At 50.7% G+C, this 20,842-nt stretch overlaps 11 protein-coding genes across 11 annotated transcripts; 6 read left to right on the plus strand and 5 right to left on the minus strand.

The window, feature by feature from the left end:
- Positions 1 to 31: 31 nt before the first annotated feature.
- AUEXF2481DRAFT_38764 (uncharacterized protein) lies at positions 32 to 1,539 on the minus strand. The gene is made up of 4 exons (XM_013489510.1): positions 1,476 to 1,539; positions 1,405 to 1,424; positions 1,303 to 1,353; positions 32 to 1,246 (listed from the first exon to the last, which is right to left on the minus strand). Exons 1-4 carry the CDS (start codon positions 1,517 to 1,519, stop codon positions 525 to 527), a joined length of 837 nt encoding a protein of 278 aa, XP_013344964.1. The 5' UTR covers positions 1,520 to 1,539; the 3' UTR covers positions 32 to 524.
- A 424-nt stretch (positions 1,540 to 1,963) lies between these two features.
- AUEXF2481DRAFT_3985 (uncharacterized protein) lies at positions 1,964 to 3,065 on the plus strand (the record flags this gene model as incomplete). Its single annotated transcript, XM_013489364.1, has 3 exons — positions 1,964 to 2,504; positions 2,557 to 2,903; positions 2,958 to 3,065. The coding sequence occupies 3 exons, from the start codon at positions 1,964 to 1,966 to the stop codon at positions 3,063 to 3,065; spliced, it is 996 nt and encodes a 331-aa protein (XP_013344818.1).
- Positions 3,066 to 3,560: 495 nt separating this feature from the next.
- Positions 3,561 to 4,579, plus strand: AUEXF2481DRAFT_3986 (uncharacterized protein; the record flags this gene model as incomplete). Its single annotated transcript, XM_013489365.1, has 2 exons — positions 3,561 to 4,177; positions 4,234 to 4,579. 2 exons carry the CDS (start codon positions 3,561 to 3,563, stop codon positions 4,577 to 4,579), a joined length of 963 nt encoding a protein of 320 aa, XP_013344819.1.
- On the minus strand, positions 4,388 to 6,362 carry AUEXF2481DRAFT_640991 (uncharacterized protein). Its single transcript, XM_013489683.1, has 2 exons — positions 5,454 to 6,362; positions 4,388 to 5,402 (listed from the first exon to the last, which is right to left on the minus strand). The coding sequence occupies exons 1-2, from the start codon at positions 6,223 to 6,225 to the stop codon at positions 4,594 to 4,596; spliced, it is 1,581 nt and encodes a 526-aa protein (XP_013345137.1). The 5' UTR covers positions 6,226 to 6,362; the 3' UTR covers positions 4,388 to 4,593.
- Positions 6,363 to 7,407: 1,045 nt separating this feature from the next.
- AUEXF2481DRAFT_96704 (uncharacterized protein) lies at positions 7,408 to 9,621 on the plus strand (the record flags this gene model as incomplete). The annotated part of the gene is made up of 4 exons (XM_013489684.1): positions 7,408 to 7,568; positions 7,612 to 7,662; positions 7,725 to 9,099; positions 9,174 to 9,621. 4 exons carry the CDS (start codon positions 7,408 to 7,410, stop codon positions 9,504 to 9,506), a joined length of 1,920 nt encoding a protein of 639 aa, XP_013345138.1. The 3' UTR covers positions 9,507 to 9,621.
- Positions 9,622 to 11,480: 1,859 nt separating this feature from the next.
- AUEXF2481DRAFT_28441 (uncharacterized protein) lies at positions 11,481 to 13,328 on the minus strand (the record flags this gene model as incomplete). Its single annotated transcript, XM_013489444.1, has 5 exons — positions 11,481 to 12,193; positions 12,245 to 12,742; positions 12,800 to 12,946; positions 13,002 to 13,138; positions 13,189 to 13,328. 5 exons carry the CDS (start codon positions 13,326 to 13,328, stop codon positions 11,481 to 11,483), a joined length of 1,635 nt encoding a protein of 544 aa, XP_013344898.1.
- Positions 13,329 to 14,031: 703 nt separating this feature from the next.
- AUEXF2481DRAFT_641342 (uncharacterized protein) lies at positions 14,032 to 16,258 on the plus strand. The gene is made up of 2 exons (XM_013489685.1): positions 14,032 to 15,762; positions 15,824 to 16,258. The coding sequence occupies exons 1-2, from the start codon at positions 14,197 to 14,199 to the stop codon at positions 16,169 to 16,171; spliced, it is 1,914 nt and encodes a 637-aa protein (XP_013345139.1). The 5' UTR covers positions 14,032 to 14,196; the 3' UTR covers positions 16,172 to 16,258.
- A 461-nt stretch (positions 16,259 to 16,719) lies between these two features.
- On the minus strand, positions 16,720 to 17,315 carry AUEXF2481DRAFT_28443 (uncharacterized protein; the record flags this gene model as incomplete). The annotated part of the gene is made up of 3 exons (XM_013489445.1): positions 16,720 to 16,959; positions 17,019 to 17,048; positions 17,103 to 17,315. 3 exons carry the CDS (start codon positions 17,313 to 17,315, stop codon positions 16,720 to 16,722), a joined length of 483 nt encoding a protein of 160 aa, XP_013344899.1.
- A 224-nt stretch (positions 17,316 to 17,539) lies between these two features.
- AUEXF2481DRAFT_38772 (uncharacterized protein) lies at positions 17,540 to 18,273 on the minus strand. Its single transcript, XM_013489511.1, has 3 exons — positions 17,962 to 18,273; positions 17,692 to 17,908; positions 17,540 to 17,640 (listed from the first exon to the last, which is right to left on the minus strand). The coding sequence occupies exons 1-3, from the start codon at positions 18,022 to 18,024 to the stop codon at positions 17,627 to 17,629; spliced, it is 294 nt and encodes a 97-aa protein (XP_013344965.1). The 5' UTR covers positions 18,025 to 18,273; the 3' UTR covers positions 17,540 to 17,626.
- Positions 18,274 to 18,436: 163 nt separating this feature from the next.
- AUEXF2481DRAFT_641394 (uncharacterized protein) lies at positions 18,437 to 19,224 on the plus strand. The gene is made up of 2 exons (XM_013489686.1): positions 18,437 to 18,760; positions 18,817 to 19,224. Exons 1-2 carry the CDS (start codon positions 18,691 to 18,693, stop codon positions 19,158 to 19,160), a joined length of 414 nt encoding a protein of 137 aa, XP_013345140.1. The 5' UTR covers positions 18,437 to 18,690; the 3' UTR covers positions 19,161 to 19,224.
- A 569-nt stretch (positions 19,225 to 19,793) lies between these two features.
- On the plus strand, positions 19,794 to 20,817 carry AUEXF2481DRAFT_641373 (uncharacterized protein). The gene has a single exon (XM_013489687.1). It carries the CDS (start codon positions 20,084 to 20,086, stop codon positions 20,612 to 20,614), a length of 531 nt encoding a protein of 176 aa, XP_013345141.1. The 5' UTR covers positions 19,794 to 20,083; the 3' UTR covers positions 20,615 to 20,817.
- Positions 20,818 to 20,842: the final 25 nt, after the last annotated feature.

Below are 20,842 nucleotides of genomic sequence, written 5' to 3' on the forward strand. Positions count from 1 at the left end.
GATTGGTTATGAATTGGAATGAACAGCCCTTTGACACTATCGACATACCTATCTTAAGCTGTGGTTTCCCTTTGATGTCTTGATGGCCTCTTCAACTCACGTCTTGACATAACTTTGGCACGCAGGCTTTATGTAGTGTCAGCCTTGATGAGAATGTCTTAAAGTGCATGGCTTGAGAACAGCCAATTCCAAGTTACTAACGATGCACTAGAAGGGGATACTCGTGTATGGTCAAGTTTCAATAATAGTCTCACGAGAAGATACACTCGGCCATGTCCACAATCAACTCCTGGAGTGGCGACATGACTAAACGCAGAACAGGCACACTCCATCATGATGAGACCGAGTCTGGAATGTCAGAAGTCGGTGGTCAACACAACGATACATCACTTGAGGAAGACGGTTGACAAGAAAGTGAATGTCATTTTGGCCGACATATCCGCAGCCAACAGTTAGTATACAGAGCCGTGCCTCGTCATGTATGAAAGATTTGCTAAAACGCCATGCCCTTTGATGCTTCGAGATTACAGACTCGTCAGGTAATCCTCAATCTCTTGAGAGCTGAGCTTTCTGAAACGAGGACCTTGAGCACCCTCGACACCCTCAACACCGAGAAGGTGGTCGGCAGGAGCACCGACAATACCAATCTCGATGGTGTCACCGTTCATCTCACCCTCAATAGTCTCCTTGAGTGTGAGCAGAGCAATGTGAATGGCGTCTTCAAGCTCGAGACCATCTGTGTAGCGCTTCTCCAAGAAAGTCTTTGCCGAAGTGGCGCTCTTTCCGATGGCAGTAGCCTTCCAGGGGAAGTAAGAACCGCTAGGGTCGACCTGGTACAATGAAGGACCGCCCTTGAGGATACCACCAGTCTTGCCCTTGATCGCCTTCTTTTCGGCATCGTCAGCAGCATCGGCAGCCTCAGTCTCAGGCTCAACACCGTCATCCCATCCAGCAACCAACAAACTGACACCATACGGCCGCACGCCACCTGACTGGGTAGCCTCTTGCATGACACGGGCAACATCCTGGACGAGAATGCGAGTGGGAGGGTATTCGTTGTAGACGCGCTTGTAGTTTGTGTGTGAGACCTTGCGAGCCTTGTCGACGAGGATGCGGTAGTCGGGGCCCATGCCTGCGTAGACGGTACCAATGTTGGGGGTGATGAGCGAGATCTTGCTTCCAGAAGCGGCATCGATGAGAGGCGAGGAGGACTTCTTTTCGGTTGCGAGGACGATGCCGTTGGTGGCTATGAAGAAGAGTGATTAGTTGTGTCGGAGCGATGAAGGACAGTGGTATGCGAACCTTTGATGCCTAGGGCGGTAACACCTTGGTTGACGGCGTTCAGGGCATATTCTGTGCGCATGTAAGTAAGAGGTCTTGGTAGTGCTGGCTATCGAAGCGCACCAATCTGGACCAGCTTTCCACTGACTTCAAGTTAGCATGAGGAGTGCGCAAGTGGTATAGAGGCCTGGTACCTGGGGGAGAAGGTGGTGAGCGAGAACGAGTAGCGGTCCGCCATGGTGTGAGCAGAGGCGATGTGAAGATGATCGAGCGAGCAAGAGAGATTGCAGAGAGTTGATGGAAGCTGCAATCAAATAGAGGATGGACTGAGAAACAACAGAAACAGATGAATCTAATGCTTTGATGCTTTGTATGCAGCAGCTCTCGCCCGTCTAGAAGGCGCTCGCTGGAGTGACGCGCTACCGGACGGGGGAGCTCGGGCCTCACTTGGTGGAAACGCCAAGCCGGACGCCGCTCTTTCCTTTCCTCCAATTCCGCAAGCTTGAAGCATCAGCCTGCGAGCGAAGAAGAAGCTTTTCCCTTCCCTCGTCACCGGTCACCACCCACCTAGGCAGAAGCTCCAGCTGGCCTCTTCAATTCCTCTATTTGATCATGACCGCTGGCGCTCTTGCCTTCTGCTGCTGCTTTATATATACCGACACTTGAACTCTGTCCCAGTATCATGGCTTCGTCGTCGCTTGATCCTGCCTCTTGGACTTGGCCCGAGGACTTGCCTGGTGCTTGGGCCGATGACCACGTCCAGAAAGAGGAGAAGAGACCACAATCATTTCAGACACCTAGCGAATACAGAGAGCACCAGCCCCCTTCGGAAGGCGAACAAGAGTCTGCACCTCGTCAACCACCCCAGTCTTCCTCGCCAGACTCGGCGGGCTCTACAGGCTCACAACAGCGCGAACGTCATTACAACCCGCGCACATGTCGCATCTGCCTCGAGACTGTCTTGCCAACATACCACCCACCGTCAGACTCACTGCCAGGCTTCTTGCGCTCCGCTCCGAACGTCACATACGAGAGTGAAGACGGTGGTCGTCTGCTGCGCCCCTGCCTGTGCAAGGGTAGCCAAAAATACGTCCATGAGGAATGTCTGCAAGCCTGGCGCTTACAGAATCCTGCCGCAAAGCGTAATTACTGGCAATGTCCAACATGTAGGTACAAGTATCGTCTAGAACGCATGAACTGGGCACACTGGATCAGCAGCACTGGTAAGCTGAACTTGGGACTCTGCTCCGGATCCTACCTACTGACATGCTGAAGCCGCTCAAATCTTGCTTACCTTGGCCATCTTCCTTGTCGCCTCATTCACTCTAGGTTACGTCGCTGATCCAATCATCAATCTCTATCTTGACCCTTACGACACCATCGCTCATGGCTCTCAACCCATCCTAGATCCGAATGAGCCTGTCACGTGGTTTGAGCACTTTCTCAAGGGTTTCGCCTCTCTGGGCTTGGTCGGATTTGCCAAGTTTCTCCTTACTTTGAGTCCGTGGCAGATGTACAATGTTCGTACTTCTGGTGTTGTAGGTGGTCGTACCACGGGGAGAGACAGAATGGCTCAGATCAGCTGGATTGCTGTGGGCGTCGGCATCTTGACTTTCACTTGGGTATGTCTGCCCTGTTCATTCAAAACCAAGCCTCATAGCTAATCCATCATTCAGGCTGTCTGGAAAGGCGTCCGAGCTTGGAGTCGACGTGCTCTCGCAGCTGCATCAGAACGTGTCATGGACGTTCCTGGTGCAAATTTCGACGATGACGATGAGGAGTGAATCATGTTGATTGTTAGTGAGAACCCGCACTTCTTTAAAGTTGTCATGCCTCCGTCTTCACCTCTTGGTGGAAACGATTCAGTGGCGTGGTGATCGAGTCTACTTGCGGAGATTGAACGCTTTTCATGCTATTTACTACCCGAATCGAACGTCTTGTTCACTCGGGTGGTGGCTTGTGGGCATTGTCAACTTGTTTAAAAGGTAGCTGGTCCGCCGTCGGCAACGAAATATCATGGCGGAATGGCTTCGACGAGATTGACACATCTCTTTTCTGGTTCGTAGACACTTTACTCAATCACAACCATACACTCGAGCAGAAAACTCACCATCCGTCGTTTCATGAATTGCCCACTCTTGGCTGTCTGTTGTTCCTGCCTCTTTGTTGATACTTCCGCAAGGGTCACCATAACTACCACGCTTGTTTCTTTGTCCATCGCCATTCAGCGCCTGCTACTTCCTTCCCCACCAGCAAACTCCCACACCAAGATAAGCAAGATGCCTCGATCAATATCTTCGTCGCGCTCTCGCACTGCGACCAACTCCTCATCACAGCACAGCTCGAGTTTCTCCTCGGTCAAACCTCCTTCAGTGCGCAGTCGAGGCAGCACCGCCGGCTCCTTCTCGACCAACAACAGCGAGCCTTTTATCCATGCTGATAACCTCGACATAACAATCCAATGGATCCCCTCTTACTACTTTGATGACTTCGACCAACATGAAGCTGCCCTGCGCCCGGCTAGACGCAATGCGTTGATCCCTACACCAACTTCATCCGTCTTCTCATCCAAGGTCAGTCTATTACCTCAGGGGTTGATGCATCTGATCCGGACCTCTGAGCTCGAGGCTTCCACAAAGACTATGCTGTTGGCCATGGTACGCATGGTTGTCCACATCTCTCATCAACTGTTTCCTGCATCGCACACTCTGGCAGAAGACGTGGCACGCGACATTGAAGGCATAGCTCAGGACATCTGCGAGTTCTTGGACCTCGTCCTTGAGAAGTTAGAGCACAGGCTTGATGCTGCTTTCTCAGCACATGGTCAACTGTCTGAATTCAGTCTGCCAGAAGAAGTTGCTTTGGAAGAAGTCATCAAATGGCTTGACATCATCGAGTGAGTAGCTTGTGTTGACTTTGGTACAGATGAGCCGAGAGCTGACATCTTCACAGTGGGCTCCACAGACCGACTCACGTAGAGGTCAAGATCTTTCGTCGCATGGCCACTCTCTACGATGAATTCGTCTACATTCCCTTCCTTCAGCTGCACCGACAAGAGCCCGAACACAACATGTACGCTGTCCTGGACGACTTTCTTGACGCCATCTTCATTCGTCTACACGCAATCACGACGGATGCTACCAGCGCCGAAAAGATCGTGTGCGAGGTTGAGCAGACCCTGGATGCTGCTATGACACACATCAACAACACACCTAAACGCCACGTGCCTTCGAGATCCATGCCTGTTACAGGCACGCCTAAAATACTGCCTCTGCGTCAAAGAGAAAATACGTTATAAGGTCTGCTCTCTCTTCAGCCCTTCTGATCGTCTTGGTCAGAGTCTGCCTCAACGCACAAGACTTTGGCTTTCATGAGCACATTCATCACATTCATCTGTCCAGGGTTAGTCAACCTCGCCGGTTTGACACTGTAAGGATGCCTCACATTATCGCCTGTTTCCCCTCCAGTCTTTTGCAGAGCTGGAAATACTACACATCTTATGTCTTTTGCGAGTCCGTCCTCTTCTTGCTCATTCATCAGATCCTCCATCGTGGTATAGTCAAACTCGATGTCGTCTTCTGCATCAGCCTCTGGCAAAAAACACCGATAAGTAGCTCGCTGACAACCCAAAACTTGAGACAGCGACACCGCGTGTTTAACTACGCTGCTCAAGGTACGTCCTTGCTCTTCCACCACTGTCAAGCCCGTGAGAGCTGACATGATTTTGCAGACGTGCTCAACCAAGTGCGCTTGCGCTTTCGCCTGCGAATCCTGATATCGCTTTTCCAGATCATCGTTCCCCTGCTTTAGGTAGTTATGAGTAGTCTTGCGCCAATCATTGAAGGTTGGACACGTAGCTATGTAATTATCAGCAGGCCGAGCATAAATCAGATCAATCAAAAACATACATATCATTGCCTGTGCGGCTGACTCCAATCCCTGCAGCTCTTCGGGTAGACCGAAAAAGCGTGCATCAAATATTGGCATGAGGAGATACATCACGGTGGCCTGAAATGCAAAGATCTTGATGCTTGTATCGAATGTTGTATACAGTTTTCGGAGCGACTTTGCATCTTGCAGAGCTGTGATCTTCTCGAACCTACAACTCATCCTCCGTGCATCTAATTTAAAATGTCAGCAGAGTGTCTGGAAATGGCTAGACACATACACACCAATCTTGACTTTTCGAAAACTGCTAACACACCAATTCTGGACGAGATGGTTGAACTTGTTCATCATGTCTAGAATTTCTTGATCGCTGACATCCGTCTGTGTTCCTGGGCGAGCGGCGATATTGGTCTTGAGCTCCAGCAATTGTTTTTGCAAAACCATGACTTGACTAGTCGCAATCTGAGCATTTTTCTCTGCGACTCTGAGCTTCTCGTTCACGGACCTAGTGTGGGCTTCTGCGACTTGGGCTCTCTCGATACCTGCTTCTGCCATACGTAACCTTGAGGCAAGCATATCACGCTCGTTCGCGACTGTCACGATTCTTCTCTCATACTCTGCCTTTTGGATCTTGTCTCTTCGAGCAAGCTTATCTGCTAATCTGTCGACTTTTGTCTGTAGACCTGACGTTTGCATATGCAGAGATGCTTGCAGCTCTGTGCCTTCTTCTAGTCGTTGAGTTAGAGTGGTCAAGATCTCGTCATCTTGGTTACACCGACGTCGTAGGACTTCTAATTCTTGTCGTAGTTGAGCGTTGCGATTGATTTCCTTTTCGAGTCGAGTTGAAAGGATTGAGGTGGTCGGCATTGAGGAGAAGGATTGGCTTCTTCGGTCGTGTTGGAGCCGGGCTTTTTCGCCATGGTGAGAGACTGGCTGTGGTGAGGTTGGTGAGAGCGGTCCTGAGTAAGTCTCCTGGACCGGAGTTGATTGAGCTAGTTGTTCGAAGCGGCCGACGAGGTTGGAGACTCGTCTTTTTGCTGCTTCTGGTCGCGCCATTGTACTATATGATAGTGTAGGTGGAAGACGGGATCGCTTCGTGGCCGCTTTGTCCAGGAGCCAAGTTCTCTCAGGTCACGACAGTGGGTGCAGTCACATATATCGGCTCCGTGGCTGCACAAGGGAAAGTTTACATTCAAAACTTCCGAATAGATAAAGCACCCTTACATTACCCACAACTGCCATCCGCTCTGCCGCTGCGATAGGGTCTCAATCTAACGACAACCTACCATAAATACCCCAAACACTGCTTTTCCAAATCACCCTTTCCCTTATGGTGAAGCATGTTTCAGCACCGAGTCGAGGTCGAGGAGCTGAAACAATGAAGCTTTTTGTCTTCCGAGCTCTCTCATCGTACGGGCTGAGTCCCCTTTTGCTTGATGACACGGCCGAGCTGGAGCGAGCCGTTATTCTGGCTTCGACAACTGGTCAAGAAAGTCAGTATACTGGATGGCTGGCCTGACTACACAGGAAGAGATATAGCCAAGAATGATGATGCTGTCGATAAGACGAATCCGAAGGTGCGGCTCTCCAGTCAACCAAATGTGGAGGTGATCGGCAGTGAAATGTCCGAGACAAGCAGGGTGACTGTGGGGCGCTCCCGGTCGGGAAACACGTCTGACCCAGCTTTCCCCTCTGCAACCCCAGGGTCCGACATGCCTCTGTAACAAGACCCGTCTCGAAGCCTTGAGTTTCGGACTCGGACGAGGGGGAACAGTGCAGTTTGTGACCCGATACTGGGCGATTCTGCTGACACTGCTTTCCTGAGGACATGGAGTCGAATAGCACAGAGGCCTCTCCAGACTCCAGTGTGGCTTTGCCCTTCAGCTGCCGAGTCGTGGGTCCTCCTTGTCGGACGCAGGGTACCGAGCTGTCAGTGTACCGCTCTTTTTGCTGCTGACATTGGGCTGGCTGCATGCTGTTCGGGTGTCTTCGTTTCTGCCCCTGCTACCCTCGTGGACGTGTCTTTGCAAAGTTAAGGTTGATGCGAGTTTCCTTCTTTTCTCTGTCAGTGCTTGTCATAACACCTGCTTCCTGTTCCGTCTTGTCTGGCTTGCCGGCCTGGTATTGATATCAGCTCTTGCCAACTCTAACATTGATCGTATTTGGATATAGCTAGTTCGTGCCCCACCGCGTGAGCGACATTCGCTTGACCGCTCTCGATCACTATAGTATCTCTCAATGGCTGGGCCGAACGTCAGCTTCTCAGCCCCGACGCCGGCCGTCAATGGCAATGGCAATGGCAATGGCAATGGCAATGCTAATGGACATGTCCAAGTCACGTCTGATAGACTAATCGTCGGGGTCGACTTTGGAACGACGTATTCTGGGCGAGTATTGCGGTGCTTCAAGCTTCGAAAAGACACACAGCTAACAAGCTTACAGTGTAGCAGCAGCGTACAGTGCGAACCCCGACGATATCGAGATCATCAAGACGTGAGAAAGCAACAGCTCTAGCCCTCGCCGCAAGAGACAAGCATGCTGACAAGAAGCAAAAGATGGCCAGGAGGAAACGGCATAACCTCCGACAAAGTACCCACCGAGATCGCCTACGAAACCGCCGAGCTATCCACCCCCTTGAACAACACAATCACACCCGAGCAAGGCGGCGCCAAAGCCACCGTTCAAAAGATCAAGTGGGGCTTCCAGTTCAAACCCGAAGAAGCGCGTCTTCGTTGCATAAAGCTATTTCTGGACCGCAATCAAAAGCTGCCACACTTTGTGTCACCACTAGATACAGCCGCTCATCTGAGGAGTTGTGATCGCACTGTCATGGATGCAGTAAGCGACTATCTAGGACAAATCTACACTCACACCATGGAAACACTAAACAGACGCTACGGGGACTCGTTCATGGCAATCACAAAAGTCGAATTTGTCCTCACCGTGCCAGCAGTATGGTCAGACTCTGCAAAGAACGCAACCCTCCAAGCAGCAGAAAAAGCAGGAATGGGCAAGAAACATGAGTTGAGATTGGTCAGTGAGCCGGAAGCTGCTATGCTCCACACTCTCAAGACTGTACAACCACACAACCTCAAAGTCAATGATAACTTTGTTGTCTGTGACGCAGGGGGTGGGACTGTAGATTGCATTGGATACAAAGTTACTCAGTTATCACCTCTGAGAGTGGAGGAGAGTGCTGTGGGAACGGGTGGATTATGTGGTTCTGCATTCTTGAACTATCGCTTTGAGGAACATGTCAAGAATCGACTTGGAGTGGAAAAGTACTCGTATATGCGCAACAAGAAGCCCAAGACTTGGATGATGGGGCTGAAATACTTTGAAGAGTTTGTCAAGAGGAATTATAACGAGGAAGATGGGCAGGAGGTTAATGTGCCGTTTCCTGGGCTTGCGGATGATGAGGAGGCCGGAGTGGATAGTGGCTTTATGGTCATGAGCACGGCACAAGTCAAGGAGATTTTCGACCCCGTAATTGAAGAGGTGGTCAAGCTCTTGGATGGACAGGTCGACGCTATCCGTGCAAAGAGCGACACTGTATCTGGCATCATCTTGGTCGGTGGCTTTGGCCAGAGCAATCACCTCTACAATCGACTAAAGACACACTTCAACACTTCTGCACAGCTACCTGCATATGAGGAGGAGAAAGAGCAAGGGCAGATCTCAGAACAGCAAAATGAGTACCCTCCTATCGAGGTCATTCAACCACTATATGCATGGACAGCTGTAGTCAGGGGTGCAGTCATCAGGGGACTAGACGATAGCATGGTATCTTCCCGCCGTAGCAGACTACACTACGGAACCTCCTACGCCACCGTATACGACGAGACACAGCACGATATCGCAGACCGCTATTGGTCTCCCCTCTGGGAACGTTGGATGGTATCCGATCGCATGCAATGGCACATCTCAAAGGTAAGTTGTTGCCCCCCCTCCCTTGCACATCCAAAAAGCAAACTGCTAATCATCGACGTGAAAAAACAAAACAGGGCACAGCCATATCCCCCTCCACCCCAATATCCTTCCACTACACGCGCAACTTCAGCCCCCACGGCCCCCTCATCGTAACCGACGAACTAATCGCCTGTGGCTCCTCTTCCGCACCTTGCTCGCGCACAAAAACCCTCTCCACCGTGTGCACTCTAACCACCGATCTTGCAGCCGTGCCTGAAGAAGTGTTTTCAAGATTAAAAACGTCCAAGGGAGTGGAATTTCGAAATCTGGATTTCGAGTTGACCATGAGGATTCAGAGTGCGGATTTGGTGTTTGAACTTTGGGTTGGTGGGGTGCGGTATGGAGAGGTCAAGGCGGAGTTTCATTGATAATTAGGGAAAGGGGAAGAGGAGGTCAAGGCGGAATTTCATTGATACTTAGGGAAGGTGGGAAGGGTTAAAAGGTGGGATAGCTAAATGCTTGTATGCACAATGTGTTTGTTTTGTCTTGTGCCGGTGTCTTTTGTGTGTGTGTGTGTGTGTGTGTGTGTGTGTGTGTGTGTGTGTGTGTGTGTGTGTGTGTGTGTGTGAAATAGAGAGATTTTCATCTTCTGCTTGGTTTGGAACAGCACCTAGCAAAGTGAGGTATTTCTGCCGAGGTGAGAGGTATATGTTTGAAGCCATGGGAAGATTCCAAGACAATAAACACTTCATCCTCGACCCGCCACAAAGGAAGGGGCCGGGCCAATGCCATGTTCAGGGCAATGGAGAAAAGGGAGTGTTTGAGTGTGCATGTAAGGGTTTGGGTTTCCAAAAGTCTTTTTTTGAGCGCTCTCATGAGCGAGGTGTTGGCGTGGAGATAACGATACTTAGGCTCGTACAAAACAAACCACAAGAAGCTCTTCGGCCTCGAGTAGCATCAAACAACTAGAGCTGTCAAAAGGCAAATGTCATTTTTAATCTCTACAAAAGTCATGGGGACGAAGTGACTGCAGGTGTACAAGACAACATTTATCACCCCATTGAACATTGAGCCGAGACGCATGCTCTCTACAGCAAGAGTACCGAGTTGTTGGAACTTGTGCAGAGGCAAGATCATTTCTGCTTTCACTACATCAATGGCTGAAGGTCGTCGTAGCAAATATCACAGTCACTCGCCGGTGCTACGCCGTCCGCGGCCGCGACTGCGACTATCCTCCTGCAAATTGACAAAAGCCAGCAAAACTCAAAGCATCAATCGATCGCGACATACACTGAACGCCGCAAAGACACGCAATCTTCAAGTCGCAAAGACATACAAGGAATGAAGAATTTGGTATCTAGATCAATAGTCTAAAAAGGAAAAAGTGGTATGCTAGTCGTAGATATCTACCGAAAGGAGTTTGAGACTGCTAGAAGTATGATGCAAACGGTTACACCGCTACTATGCAGTTAGTGCGTATATGCGTGATGTTCTTGTGAGACTTCCCATTAGGTGTGTGTGTGAGCTTATGAGACCAAGGACGGGGAATATGATCCAAACATCGTCAAATGATCCAAACACAAACCAATTTGCGGAAGACACCCCATATTTCACACTAATGTCCAATGTCTGGTCTTGAAATTCCCCGTCGACATGAATCATGTCGTGCGTATGGCCGGAGCTGAGGTAACTCGATCTTTGCCGAGGCTAAACTTCCTAGTCTTCCCAAACCAGGACACCTCACAACAAAGCCTACCAAGGCCAGCCGAACGGCAGCAAGCATGGTCAGACAAACGATAGTGCACATGTCGCACCGTCGAGACGCGACGCAGGTCAAGGTCGCAGGAGTGCCATGTCGTTCGCTCGCATCTCCGCGCGTGGTTAGCGAGGATTACTCGTGCCGTCGTTCCGTGATTGGAACAGTAAAAGTGACCATTTCGCGAGTCTAGAAGAGCGTGGAAGTCTGCAGTGCCCGTGAGAGATGTCGACGTGTCGAGCCTAATGAGCGGCGCTTCGATACTATCATCTCGACGACATGAATTTGATTCCTCCATCGTGTCCAAATGCACAGTGGTTTCCAGATTGTTGCTCTGTGCAGAAGAGATGGTGTAGCTCAGTCAATCTCAATAAATATGATCTTGATTTTTGAAGAAACACTTTGATTCTGAAAGACGTTGAAGATGGTCGTCGCCGTCACTGAGATGACCACACTCCAGCAAACTCATCCCGGAAAAATTGTAGCATCGTAACGCAAAGTAGTTTCCTGAGAGTCACATTACGTACGAGGAGAGATGACGATAGTGAAGCTCTCGTTGACGTTGATCTTGATCTTAAAATCGACTCTGCCTTTGAACAGCTAGCGAGATAGCAGTCGCCACACCAGGAAGCTTTGGAAGAAACACTTAGTTTGTATTGCTGGGCCCGTTCGAGGTCCTCGATCTCTCCATCATTTCTCTGGTTGGTACATGAATTGGAGAAGGTACCGTAAGTGTATTAGATCTGCCTCGAGTGATGGGTCCCTGGTCAGATGTAAGTGGCGAAGGAGGATCTTGACTATCAATCGACCGGGCGCCAATCGAGTCAGATCGTTTCCGTTGATTTGCCGCATCTTGCGAGAAAGGACTTGACATTCGAATCTCTGATGCGCGGCTGACTGATCTGATCGAGCGTCCTGAATTGTACAAAAGCTCCGTATTCTTCAGCCTATCGTTCCGGTCTTCCTCACCGGGTATTGTAGGGTAGTTGCTCGCATCTCGCCTAAACGATGAATTGTCGAATTGACCATGCCCTGGTGTACCCATATAGTCGCCGACTTTGTTCATGAATTGCGCCATCTTTCGGCGGCCTCCTTTGTCAGTGAGCACGGTGCTGGCCATACTTTTCCGTGTGACAACAGGTACGAGGTCGGTAGACTTTGTCCTGCCATGAGTTGGACCTTCAGTTACAGGTTGGATACTGCCGGGGTAACTTGAGTTGGAGATAGAGCCTCCGTCTGTACTTGGGTGAGGCTGTCCAGAAACAGACTCGTCCTCAGAATCTTCTGGAGCGTTCGTCAGATTGACGATGAGTGAACCTAGAACAGCTAGTCCTGTACCAACAATGGGCGCCCATTGACCTTGAATAAATGTCAGTCAACAACCATATGACTAGAGAGAAACGCTCCTACCGATGCTCTGTATTGGCTCCGTCTGATAGTTGACCTGGTGGCTGAACAGATTGATCTCGCCTAGGATGAGGATAACCACAACCGCAAGGCCGAAGAGCGGAGCTTCAATGACATTCAGGAAGCGCTTGATCAGGGCGTTAATATCTCTGACCTTTCTCTCTTCAGGATCCTTCTCAGCCACAGCACCGGACCGTGACTTCCAGTTGATCTCGAGAATCTTGTTCCACATAGATATCAAGGACAGAATAGCCGGAATGCAACACGCGGCACAAAGAAGTGTCACTGTGCCGAAGGTCAATCGTGTCGGAGCAGGTATAACGTAGATGTTGTTTGCAGCTTCCTTCCGCATCGGAGAGAATGGACCCAACTCGGCTGTGCATACCAAGGTGCAGTTGGTTTCACCATAGTTGAAATCCTTCATGGTGATAAAACCGCCACTAGCTGACTTGCAAACTTCCGTCTTCGTGCGGAAGAATTCTACAGCCAGGCTGAGTAAACCTTATATTGTTGTTAGTCAAGTAGGACATGGTGGCGGCAAGTTTGAGCTGTGTCTACCTGAGAGGATGAGACCTGTCCATAGAAAGATGATGTTTCGTCCAGGATCGAGAAAGTACGTTCGCGAGTTCTTGACAGTCGCCGGAGCTGCCAATATACCCAAGGAACACAATTGAAAGGCTCCATAGATATCCATGTCTACTGCATCTGTAGAAAGATAAGCTCTCCATGTCACGTCAGTCGAAGATTTGATCGAACTCACGATCATTATGCAAAGCTGCAAGCGTGATGCCATGGAGAGCAGCGACTGCAGGAAAAAGCAATACAGCAGCCAAGCATGCATTCTTGATCCAGTCCGTCTTCTTACCAAAGACGCATAGGGCTACTAGGACATAATACCTGTTACTGTTAATCGAATGATGCTGTTAGATGGACCACCGCAAACTCACAGTACTCTAGAGCCAGGTCCGTACTGACCCGATACTGGCCAGGCACATACAACATGTAACCCTGGACTTGAGCCGTTTACTGCTGTGATATCCCGTGAGAACAACTCTCCAATCGGGAAAGTCGGTGAGATAGGTGGCATGCTCAGGAAAGTCGACGCCGAGGCAAGGCCGGCCACAGTGGTAGATTGTCGGCTAAACACTCCGCTGCTCAAGGGCTCTACCAAACTCTCAAATCTTCAATGATATTCATCAAGGTCAATAGAGGTAGGAAACTTGTGTTTGTACGATGGCTTATTTTTCCATCTTCAAATGAGGTGCTGTGCCTTCGGGGCGTGGGAGAATCCTTCGGGTACATAGGCACTTTGGATGGCTGCCTTTTTTTGGGCTGGCGTGAAATTGGTGCAGCAAAGCGAGGCTGGGGCGGGGTCAAGGACGATCTTGACCGGTTGCCCACGACGATTGCTGTCGGTTTCATCAACTTCGGGGAAGGAGCGCTTGAGTTGTGTTAGACCACCTTCCTGTTAAGCATAAAGAGGCTTGCATGTGCTTTTCGTCATACGGACGCTCAGCCCCTTTCAACCTCCCGAGAACACGTTCGGTATATCCCTTGGGTGTCGCACTGGACAATGCTATTGCGAGGACGCGAGTAGGGCAAGAACACCGCCGACTATATTGACACTTGAGTGCGTTGCGCCGCTCTACCAAAAAGTCGCTCCAAAATGGCCGAAGATTTGGACACGGGCAAGATCAGAGAATGGCGGTCAATTGTCACACTCATTGTGTTTCTGTTGACCAGTGAGTTGGCGTCTTGCGACCTTCTCGAGAAGCACTCCTTCTGACTGCAATACAGATATTGTGGTGCTCTTTCCATTCAAAATACCGATACCTATACCGCGACCAGTCTACAATGTTATACACGATACGTTGAGCGTCTGTCGCATAATTGCTCCCAGGCGACATGAGAATTCGCAAAACAGAGGCTTCAGCAGAGCCTCAAAATTCGTATGGATGAATTTCTCAATGAGTTTCTCGACAGCGCCATTGATTGCAGATCTATTTTTGCTAGCAATCTCAGCCATTGGACGACAGGAAGTCCACGATGGTACGGTTGGAGCTGACAACATCAGTCCTATTGATATCATGGTCTTCTTTTTGACTCTGGCTTACATTGCCATCTCCATCGATGCTTCTGGACTTATCAGATTCCTGGCATTCAAGGTATTACAGAAAGGAGGTAAAGTCGGCCACTTACTTTTCTTCTATCTGTACACCTTCTTCTTCAGCCTAGGCACTTTTGTCGGAAACGATCCTATCATCTTATCTGGCACAGCTTTTCTGGCATACATGACAAGGGTCTCAAGCAACATCGACCATCCTAGAGCGTGGATGTATTCCCAGTTCGCAATTGCAAATATCGCTTCGGCCATCTTGGTCTCCTCGAATCCGACAAATTTGGTCCTTGCGGGAGCCTTCCAGATCAAATTCATCGTTTACACAGCAAACATGATTGTTCCTGTCGTAGTCACCGCGATAGTACTGTTTCCATTCTTGCTATACGTTGTGTTCGCCAGCCCACAGCTCATTCCACTATCAATCGAGATGGAGACATTGTCTGATGAAGCGAAGAACAAGAAGCCAGTCAACCCTAACATCCCGCAAGCCAAGGGCAAGAAGGCTGGAGAAGACGAGGAGGAGTCGCTTGAAAATAAGGAGCTTGCGCTTGCCGAAATCATGAATCCCTTTCTTGATAAGAAGGGTGCAGCCTTTGGAGCCATTATCATGGCAGTCGCACTCATCACACTTCTTGGTATAAATGCCGCTAGTTCGATCATCGGTGAACACCCTGTATTCTGGATTACGTTACCGGCTGCTTTTATCATGTTTTGCTGGGATGTCGGATTTGGGTGGACCCACCGGAAAGAGACTCGTGAAATTGCGAAGAAACGACAAGCAGAGTTTAAGCAGGCGCAAGATGACAGAGCCAGCAGTATGGGACGGCCCAACGGGATGTTTCAGACACCAGGCGCTTCGAGCTCATTTGTACATGTCGTCCCTCCTACGCCAGAGGTCGCGGGATCGGAGAAAAGTATTCGGTCTGTGAGGGAAATGAGTCCAACCCTTGCATCGACGACACTTTCTGCGGAGAAAAGTCTGGGTCAGAATGGTTTGAGTCGCAAAACACAACAGTACCCGTCAACTCAGCTTTCTCTCACATTGCCCGAGACGAACTACTCACACACGCAAAAGCTGGATGATGCCTTAGACAGGGCTGCTGACGAAGAGAGGATGAGATCTGCGGAGGATGATACTCACAGTCAGCCGACAACCCTGGTGTCTTTTGTCGCATCCGAGTACAGATACTTGCAGGAGACATTCCCCACAGTGATGGCAGTGATCAGCCATCTACCATTCAAGCTTGTACCTTTTGCACTCTCGATGTTTGTGCTTATCCAAGGTCTCGTAACTAAAGGCTGGGTCCCGGTCTTTGCTTACGGCTGGGATCACTGGGTCACAAAAACTGGCACAATCGGCGCTATAGGTGGCATGGGTTTCCTCGGTGTCGTCCTTTGTAACGTGAGTTTGTTTACTTCTCATCCTTGATGACGCACGTACTGATATCAATTTTTAACCCTAGTTTGCTGGAACAAACATTGGCACGACCATCCTCTTATCGAGAGTCATCCAAGCCTGGCAGCAGATTCACATCAATAACGGCATTCCAATCACCGATCGAACTTTCTGGGCGACCGTCTATGCCATGGCTTTGGGTGTCAACTATGGAGCTTTTAGTACAGCGTTCAGTGCATCGTTGGCTGGACTGCTGTGGCGAGATATCCTTGCCCGCAAGCACATCCATGTAAGGCGACTGGACTTTGCTCGTGAGAATATACCCATCATCGCAACGTCAATGGCAGTCGGGTGCGCTGTACTGGTCGGCGAAGTGTACATAATGAGAGACAACTCGCCATATAAGATGGGGTAATGATTTGTACACGATGGAACCTCTCATCTCTGGCGTTCTTGGACTGTTCATAGGAAGCACATACATGCTCTGTTCCCGGCAGTAACTGCATACTTCCAGTAAGGCTGTAAAAAGGCACAAACAAATTGGACCAAGAGCAATCACTGTCGGAATGCAATATGCAGCAATCGGATTCACCTCTCTCTGCAGCAGTATTGACTGCAATGATAAAACGGTGCCTTTGCACAGGTTGATACACCGCACCGATGGTACCTCGAAGTACAATCCCTTAGCTCTTGGATCGTGAGACATGACGGGCACCTGCCAAAGTACACACGAGGCACCTTCAGTCTCCTCAAGAGTGTACATCTACGCATGTCACACGGAGTCGCGGCACAGTGCACAGATTTCAAGATCAGGGAGCAGCGGAACAAAGATTGATTGATACAGTTTAACGACCCGGGGTCGGAGGCTTAATGTCCCTCAGACAAGGGCTTTCTTCTCTTCTCCACATCCTACTACACATATCAGTACATTGCTTGATTGATCGCACAATACATTGACGCACATTATAATGACTCTTCAGGAGCGATCAACGGATTTCGCCAGTCAATGACCCCGTCTTCATCATCCTCAGCGGGAAGGCGTTGGAAGCCGTAGCCCCCTGCGATGATGTAAAGCGGAAGAGGAACCAGGGGCGAAGGGGCAGAAGAGCCAGAAGACAGCGACGGGGTCAAGGGGCGAGCTGACCCGTCTACCGGCGAGGGTGACAGAACGGGGTCAGGAGAGAGAGGGATGGCGGGATGATTCTATGGAGGTCAGTGCATATCCACGCTGGGTACATCACGTGCGGTAGTCCTGAACATACCATGGCGATGAGGGAGTAGAAGAGGAAACCCTGATTCAACGCATCAGTACTGATTACCAGCAACAACGAAGCACGAGAGCTTACTTCAAGGCTCTCAGAGCCAGGGCCAGAGCCAGGGACCCGGATTTGGTAGCCGCTGTCGCCTGGGGAGTCGCCAAAGATGGCGCAGGCTTGCCAGAGCTCTTCGTCCAGGTCCCGATGGCGAGGGAGATGACGGCGTTGGAGGCGGAGGACCAAGGGTTCCGAGCGAAGTTGCTCGAAGCGGCGGCGGGGTTGACGAAGAGTGTTGGGGGCCATCTTGTCGTCGTTGATGTTCGTGCGAGGAAGAGGAAGAGGAACAGGAAGCTTGTCAGAGATCCTAGGTGAACGCGAGCACAGAGCGCGAGCATGGACCGCCCCAGGTCAATGAATTGTCCTCACTACCACTATAAGTATCAAGCAGTGAATAATAACAGTCGCATCGTATCACAATGAACGTAGTCACGAAGAAGAGTAACAGGAGGTCAAGGAACATGGCGAAACGAGGTTTGAATTGTACAAGCTTAACGACCCAGGGTCGGAGGATTTTTAGTTCACCCTCGAACTCTAGCTACTTCTCTTTTCTCTCCCTATGCATTGTCGACTGGGACTCCTGTCAGCATCTATCTTGAAGCACAGCAGAGAGTCAACATACAGTCCCGGGGCAAAGAAGCCGCTTCGAAGCCCTTAGGGAGGCAGCGATTGGCCGGGCGAGGGGCTGGCGGAGGGATTGGCTCTGGCCAGCCTTCAGGAGGCGCCGCGGAGAAGCGCTGTGGGGTGTCAGAGATATCATACTTCCTCACACGGAGGACGGAAGCAAGGAAGTAAAGTACCATGTCCGGGTTGCCAGCGCGGACAGGGAAGCGGCGGAGCTACATCTTCGCGTCAGTGTCTGCCCAAACATATCAACCATGAAGTAACTCACAATGGCTCGACGCCAGAAGGAGGCGCTGTGACGAGGATGGGGGCGGGGGCGGATGCGACCCATTTCTTTGTCTGTTGATGTCCCAAGAAAAGAGGAGAGCAACCAGAAAGCAACATCACTGTTGTGTAGAAGCTTGGAGCGCGAGCTTGGAGCACGGAAGCCTGGACCGCCTGTTCATCATCCAGTAATACCCCCATGAGTTCAACTATGCTGCCACTCATGAATGAGTTGTGAATAAGGGCAACGAGTAAGGCGATATTGTATGGGGCCGAACAAGGTGCGAGAGGGAGGCACAACAGTGACCATCATGTCTCCGCCACACGAGGGCATCCCTCCAACTAGCTGTAGAAAGACAAGAACCAAAGCAAGACTAGCTTGCGTGTCAAGGAGAGCTCGGTTCTTTGATGCTCTCATCATAGTAGCTTCGTATCTCAATATGATTTTGCCTTTGTACAGCGGTACGTGAGAGCAACAGCTGCTGCTGAGAGGGCTTCTAGTATGGCACGGCATGTAGGGCTGATGTGAGGGTCTTGTAATTTCGCTCGCGGTTAGCGGCTTCCCAAATACTCGACTTTCACCACAACGTGGGCTGAATATGGGGAAAGTATCACCCTCAGCTTCAGGATTTGCTTCATCGATCTTCGAAACCCTCCTTCAGCTTTATACGCAAAAATTTCATCCTGTGCTTCATCACACCAGAGGCAGGATCTTTGAGCCCGTCAACAGCTGATGGCTTCTGCGCGCACGTGCTATACTCCCTACAGCTTCCTAGCGCACGTGCTATGCTCCACAGCTTCATGTGAGCATCTGCCATCCACGCTTCTCATTATACCCTCGACTGACTTGACATCATAGCATCAGCCTTGCTAACCAACGTCATCAGATCCTGTGCCTTGCATGAGATCTTAAGTACCTTGAGTCCTTCAGTGCAAAGCGCGCCGAATCTCGGGAAGCTTTTGCTGCTTCCAGTAACTCAAGGTCCTCGACGGTCTTGTAGTGTCTACTCGCTTTTTCTCTCTTGTCTGCACCGGTATGTTTCCACACTTGCTGATCAAGGGAGCTCGCCGCTGACTTCGACTAGAATCATTGATCTTCTGACTTTGCGCCTTCGGTTCTGCTGCGCAGACCTCAGTCGTAAGCCGGATCTTGCGCTTCGCTCAAGATCGTTGCGCATGGGGATCAGATCTCGGCGCCAATGACTGATTAGTCTTCCTCAAGCCTCCAGTGATTCAGGATGCTCAACTGTCATGGTTTACTTGGAAGTTCGCGTGCCGTCCATCTCGGTAAGCGCTTCTTCCCATCCAAAGTCTCTGCATCGACTCATCTCGAGCAAGATCATACAACATCTGGCTCGTCTTCGATTGCGCAGTGTCATGCTTATCGCACGCGCTTATCAAGACCTTCCCGTCCAGAGACATTGTCAGGCAAGATTGGGTTCGGCTGGCATGGCGGACTCCTCATCTGAGCCGGGCCGAACTTGCTGGGGAACGTCGGCCCTTGGGCTCTGTGTCCTAGGTTCAAAGTGCGCTTCGTCTTCCGCATCAACACTGTTTCAAGTCATCTGAGTCTGCTCTCGACTCAAAAACTTATCGATTTTCATGTCAAATATCTTTGTCCGAGTGGTTTGAGCGAGCTCCACGCCTTGTGCCCCCCTCTACCAATGGATCCCTTTGCTCCGGTCAATATGCCGAGACCTCATCTGACAAAGCTTCTCAACCAATCTCTCTTGTCAAGATCTCCCCGACAAGTTTTCCGACTGCCTCTGGCGCTTCGGTCAAGGTCAGACAACCGATCACTTGCTTGATCTTTCACTGCCGATGGTTTCACACGACCCTCGACAAAGCTACTCGATGGTATCCATTGCTTCGACGAGCCTTGATGACATGGTAGCTCTTGAGTGGGCAACGTCACTTGCATCGAACGACATAGCCTTTCGCATCGACAAAGCTGTCTGTCTTGGGTTGGCCGTGTTTCGCTACTGCTTCATAAGCATGTCAGAACACGGGATCGTGATCCCCTGCCCACACGCATACAACCTGGGTCCCGGCAATCGAAGAGGTAGCCGGCCCTGGTATCAAAGCATCGCAACAGCCGCAGATACAAGCTATACTCCGCTCAGCTCATGCAGCGCAGCACCTTCTTCAGCGATCTGCTTGAAGAGCACGCCGCCGACTATCCTGTGGGTCCTCGGTCCCGGCAATTGAAGAGGTGGCCGGCCGGGGACTCACCCAGATCGACTCTTGGACATCCTCTTAGCAAAATTGGCGCTGCCATCCAGCGTCGGACAGGAGTTCGCCGCCACCTCGCACGTCCCCAACAACTCGTTGAGCAACGACTATGTTTACAAGCCCAAAGACCATGTCTTCATACGTGCTCGCGTTCCTATCGCCGGCACCCCTGTCCAGAGAGTTGGTGCTCCATTCGAGTACCCGAGCGCCGTGCCCCTCCCCTTCGTCGCACCAGTAGCGATTGTGACGTCTCCAGCGGCAGCTTCTCTGCTCCTTCGCCTCGTGAAAGATTTATGAACAAACCTGGATTGGGCATCGATGTCAGTGAGAGCTCGGATTACTTCGCCGACAACGAGACTACTCTTGGTGTTGAAGGTGACGGCAATGAAGAGAGACGCCGCGGTCTTCAACACTGCAACTCTTGAACATCCTCTTATAGCTCTAAGGAGTTCGGACCTGCCAGTCTTCCGCACCACTCGTGCAGAGGTCAGTGGGTCCAAACTCTAGAGCAAATCGCGGGTCCTAGGTCCAAGTAATTGAAGAGGTAGCTTGGCCTAGGACGGCGCACATGTCCAACACTCAAGACCTCCTGGTCCCACGCAATTGAAGAGGTTGTGGGTCGGGCAGGCAGGACATGTTGCTGCCAAGGCGCG

This window comes from Aureobasidium subglaciale, assembly GCF_000721755.1.
Source record: "Aureobasidium subglaciale EXF-2481 unplaced genomic scaffold scaffold_7, whole genome shotgun sequence".
Taxonomy (NCBI): Eukaryota; Fungi; Ascomycota; class Dothideomycetes; order Dothideales; family Saccotheciaceae; genus Aureobasidium; species Aureobasidium subglaciale.

Bases quoted from the DNA above. Each gene is read 5' to 3' on its own strand.
- AUEXF2481DRAFT_641394 (XM_013489686.1), top strand. From the start codon at position 18,691: ATGGCTTCTGCGCGCACGTGCTATACTCCCTACAGCTTCCTAGCGCAC. The intron at 18,761-18,816 runs GTGAGCATCTGC...TTGACATCATAG, and splicing joins GCTATGCTCCACAGCTTCAT to CATCAGCCTTGCTAACCAAC.
- AUEXF2481DRAFT_38764 (XM_013489510.1), bottom strand. From the start codon at position 1,519: ATGGCGGACCGCTACTCGTTCTCGCTCACCACCTTCTCCCCCAG. The intron at 1,425-1,475 runs GTACCAGGCCTC...ACTTGAAGTCAG, and splicing joins CTCACCACCTTCTCCCCCAG to TGGAAAGCTGGTCCAGATTG. The intron at 1,247-1,302 runs GTTCGCATACCA...TCTTCTTCATAG, and splicing joins TACCGCCCTAGGCATCAAAG to CCACCAACGGCATCGTCCTC.
- AUEXF2481DRAFT_640991 (XM_013489683.1), bottom strand. From the start codon at position 6,225: ATGGCGCGACCAGAAGCAGCAAAAAGACGAGTCTCCAACCTCGTCGGC. The intron at 5,403-5,453 runs GTGTGTATGTGT...ATTTTAAATTAG, and splicing joins TTTTCGAAAAGTCAAGATTG to ATGCACGGAGGATGAGTTGT.
- AUEXF2481DRAFT_641342 (XM_013489685.1), top strand. From the start codon at position 14,197: ATGAATTTCTCAATGAGTTTCTCGACAGCGCCATTGATTGCAGATCTA. The intron at 15,763-15,823 runs GTGAGTTTGTTT...TTTTAACCCTAG, and splicing joins TCGGTGTCGTCCTTTGTAAC to TTTGCTGGAACAAACATTGG.
- AUEXF2481DRAFT_38772 (XM_013489511.1), bottom strand. From the start codon at position 18,024: ATGGGTCGCATCCGCCCCCGCCCCCATCCTCGTCACAGCGCCTCCTTC. The intron at 17,909-17,961 runs GTGAGTTACTTC...GCGAAGATGTAG, and splicing joins CCTTCTGGCGTCGAGCCATT to CTCCGCCGCTTCCCTGTCCG.
- AUEXF2481DRAFT_641373 (XM_013489687.1), top strand. From the start codon at position 20,084: ATGCAGCGCAGCACCTTCTTCAGCGATCTGCTTGAAGAGCACGCCGCC.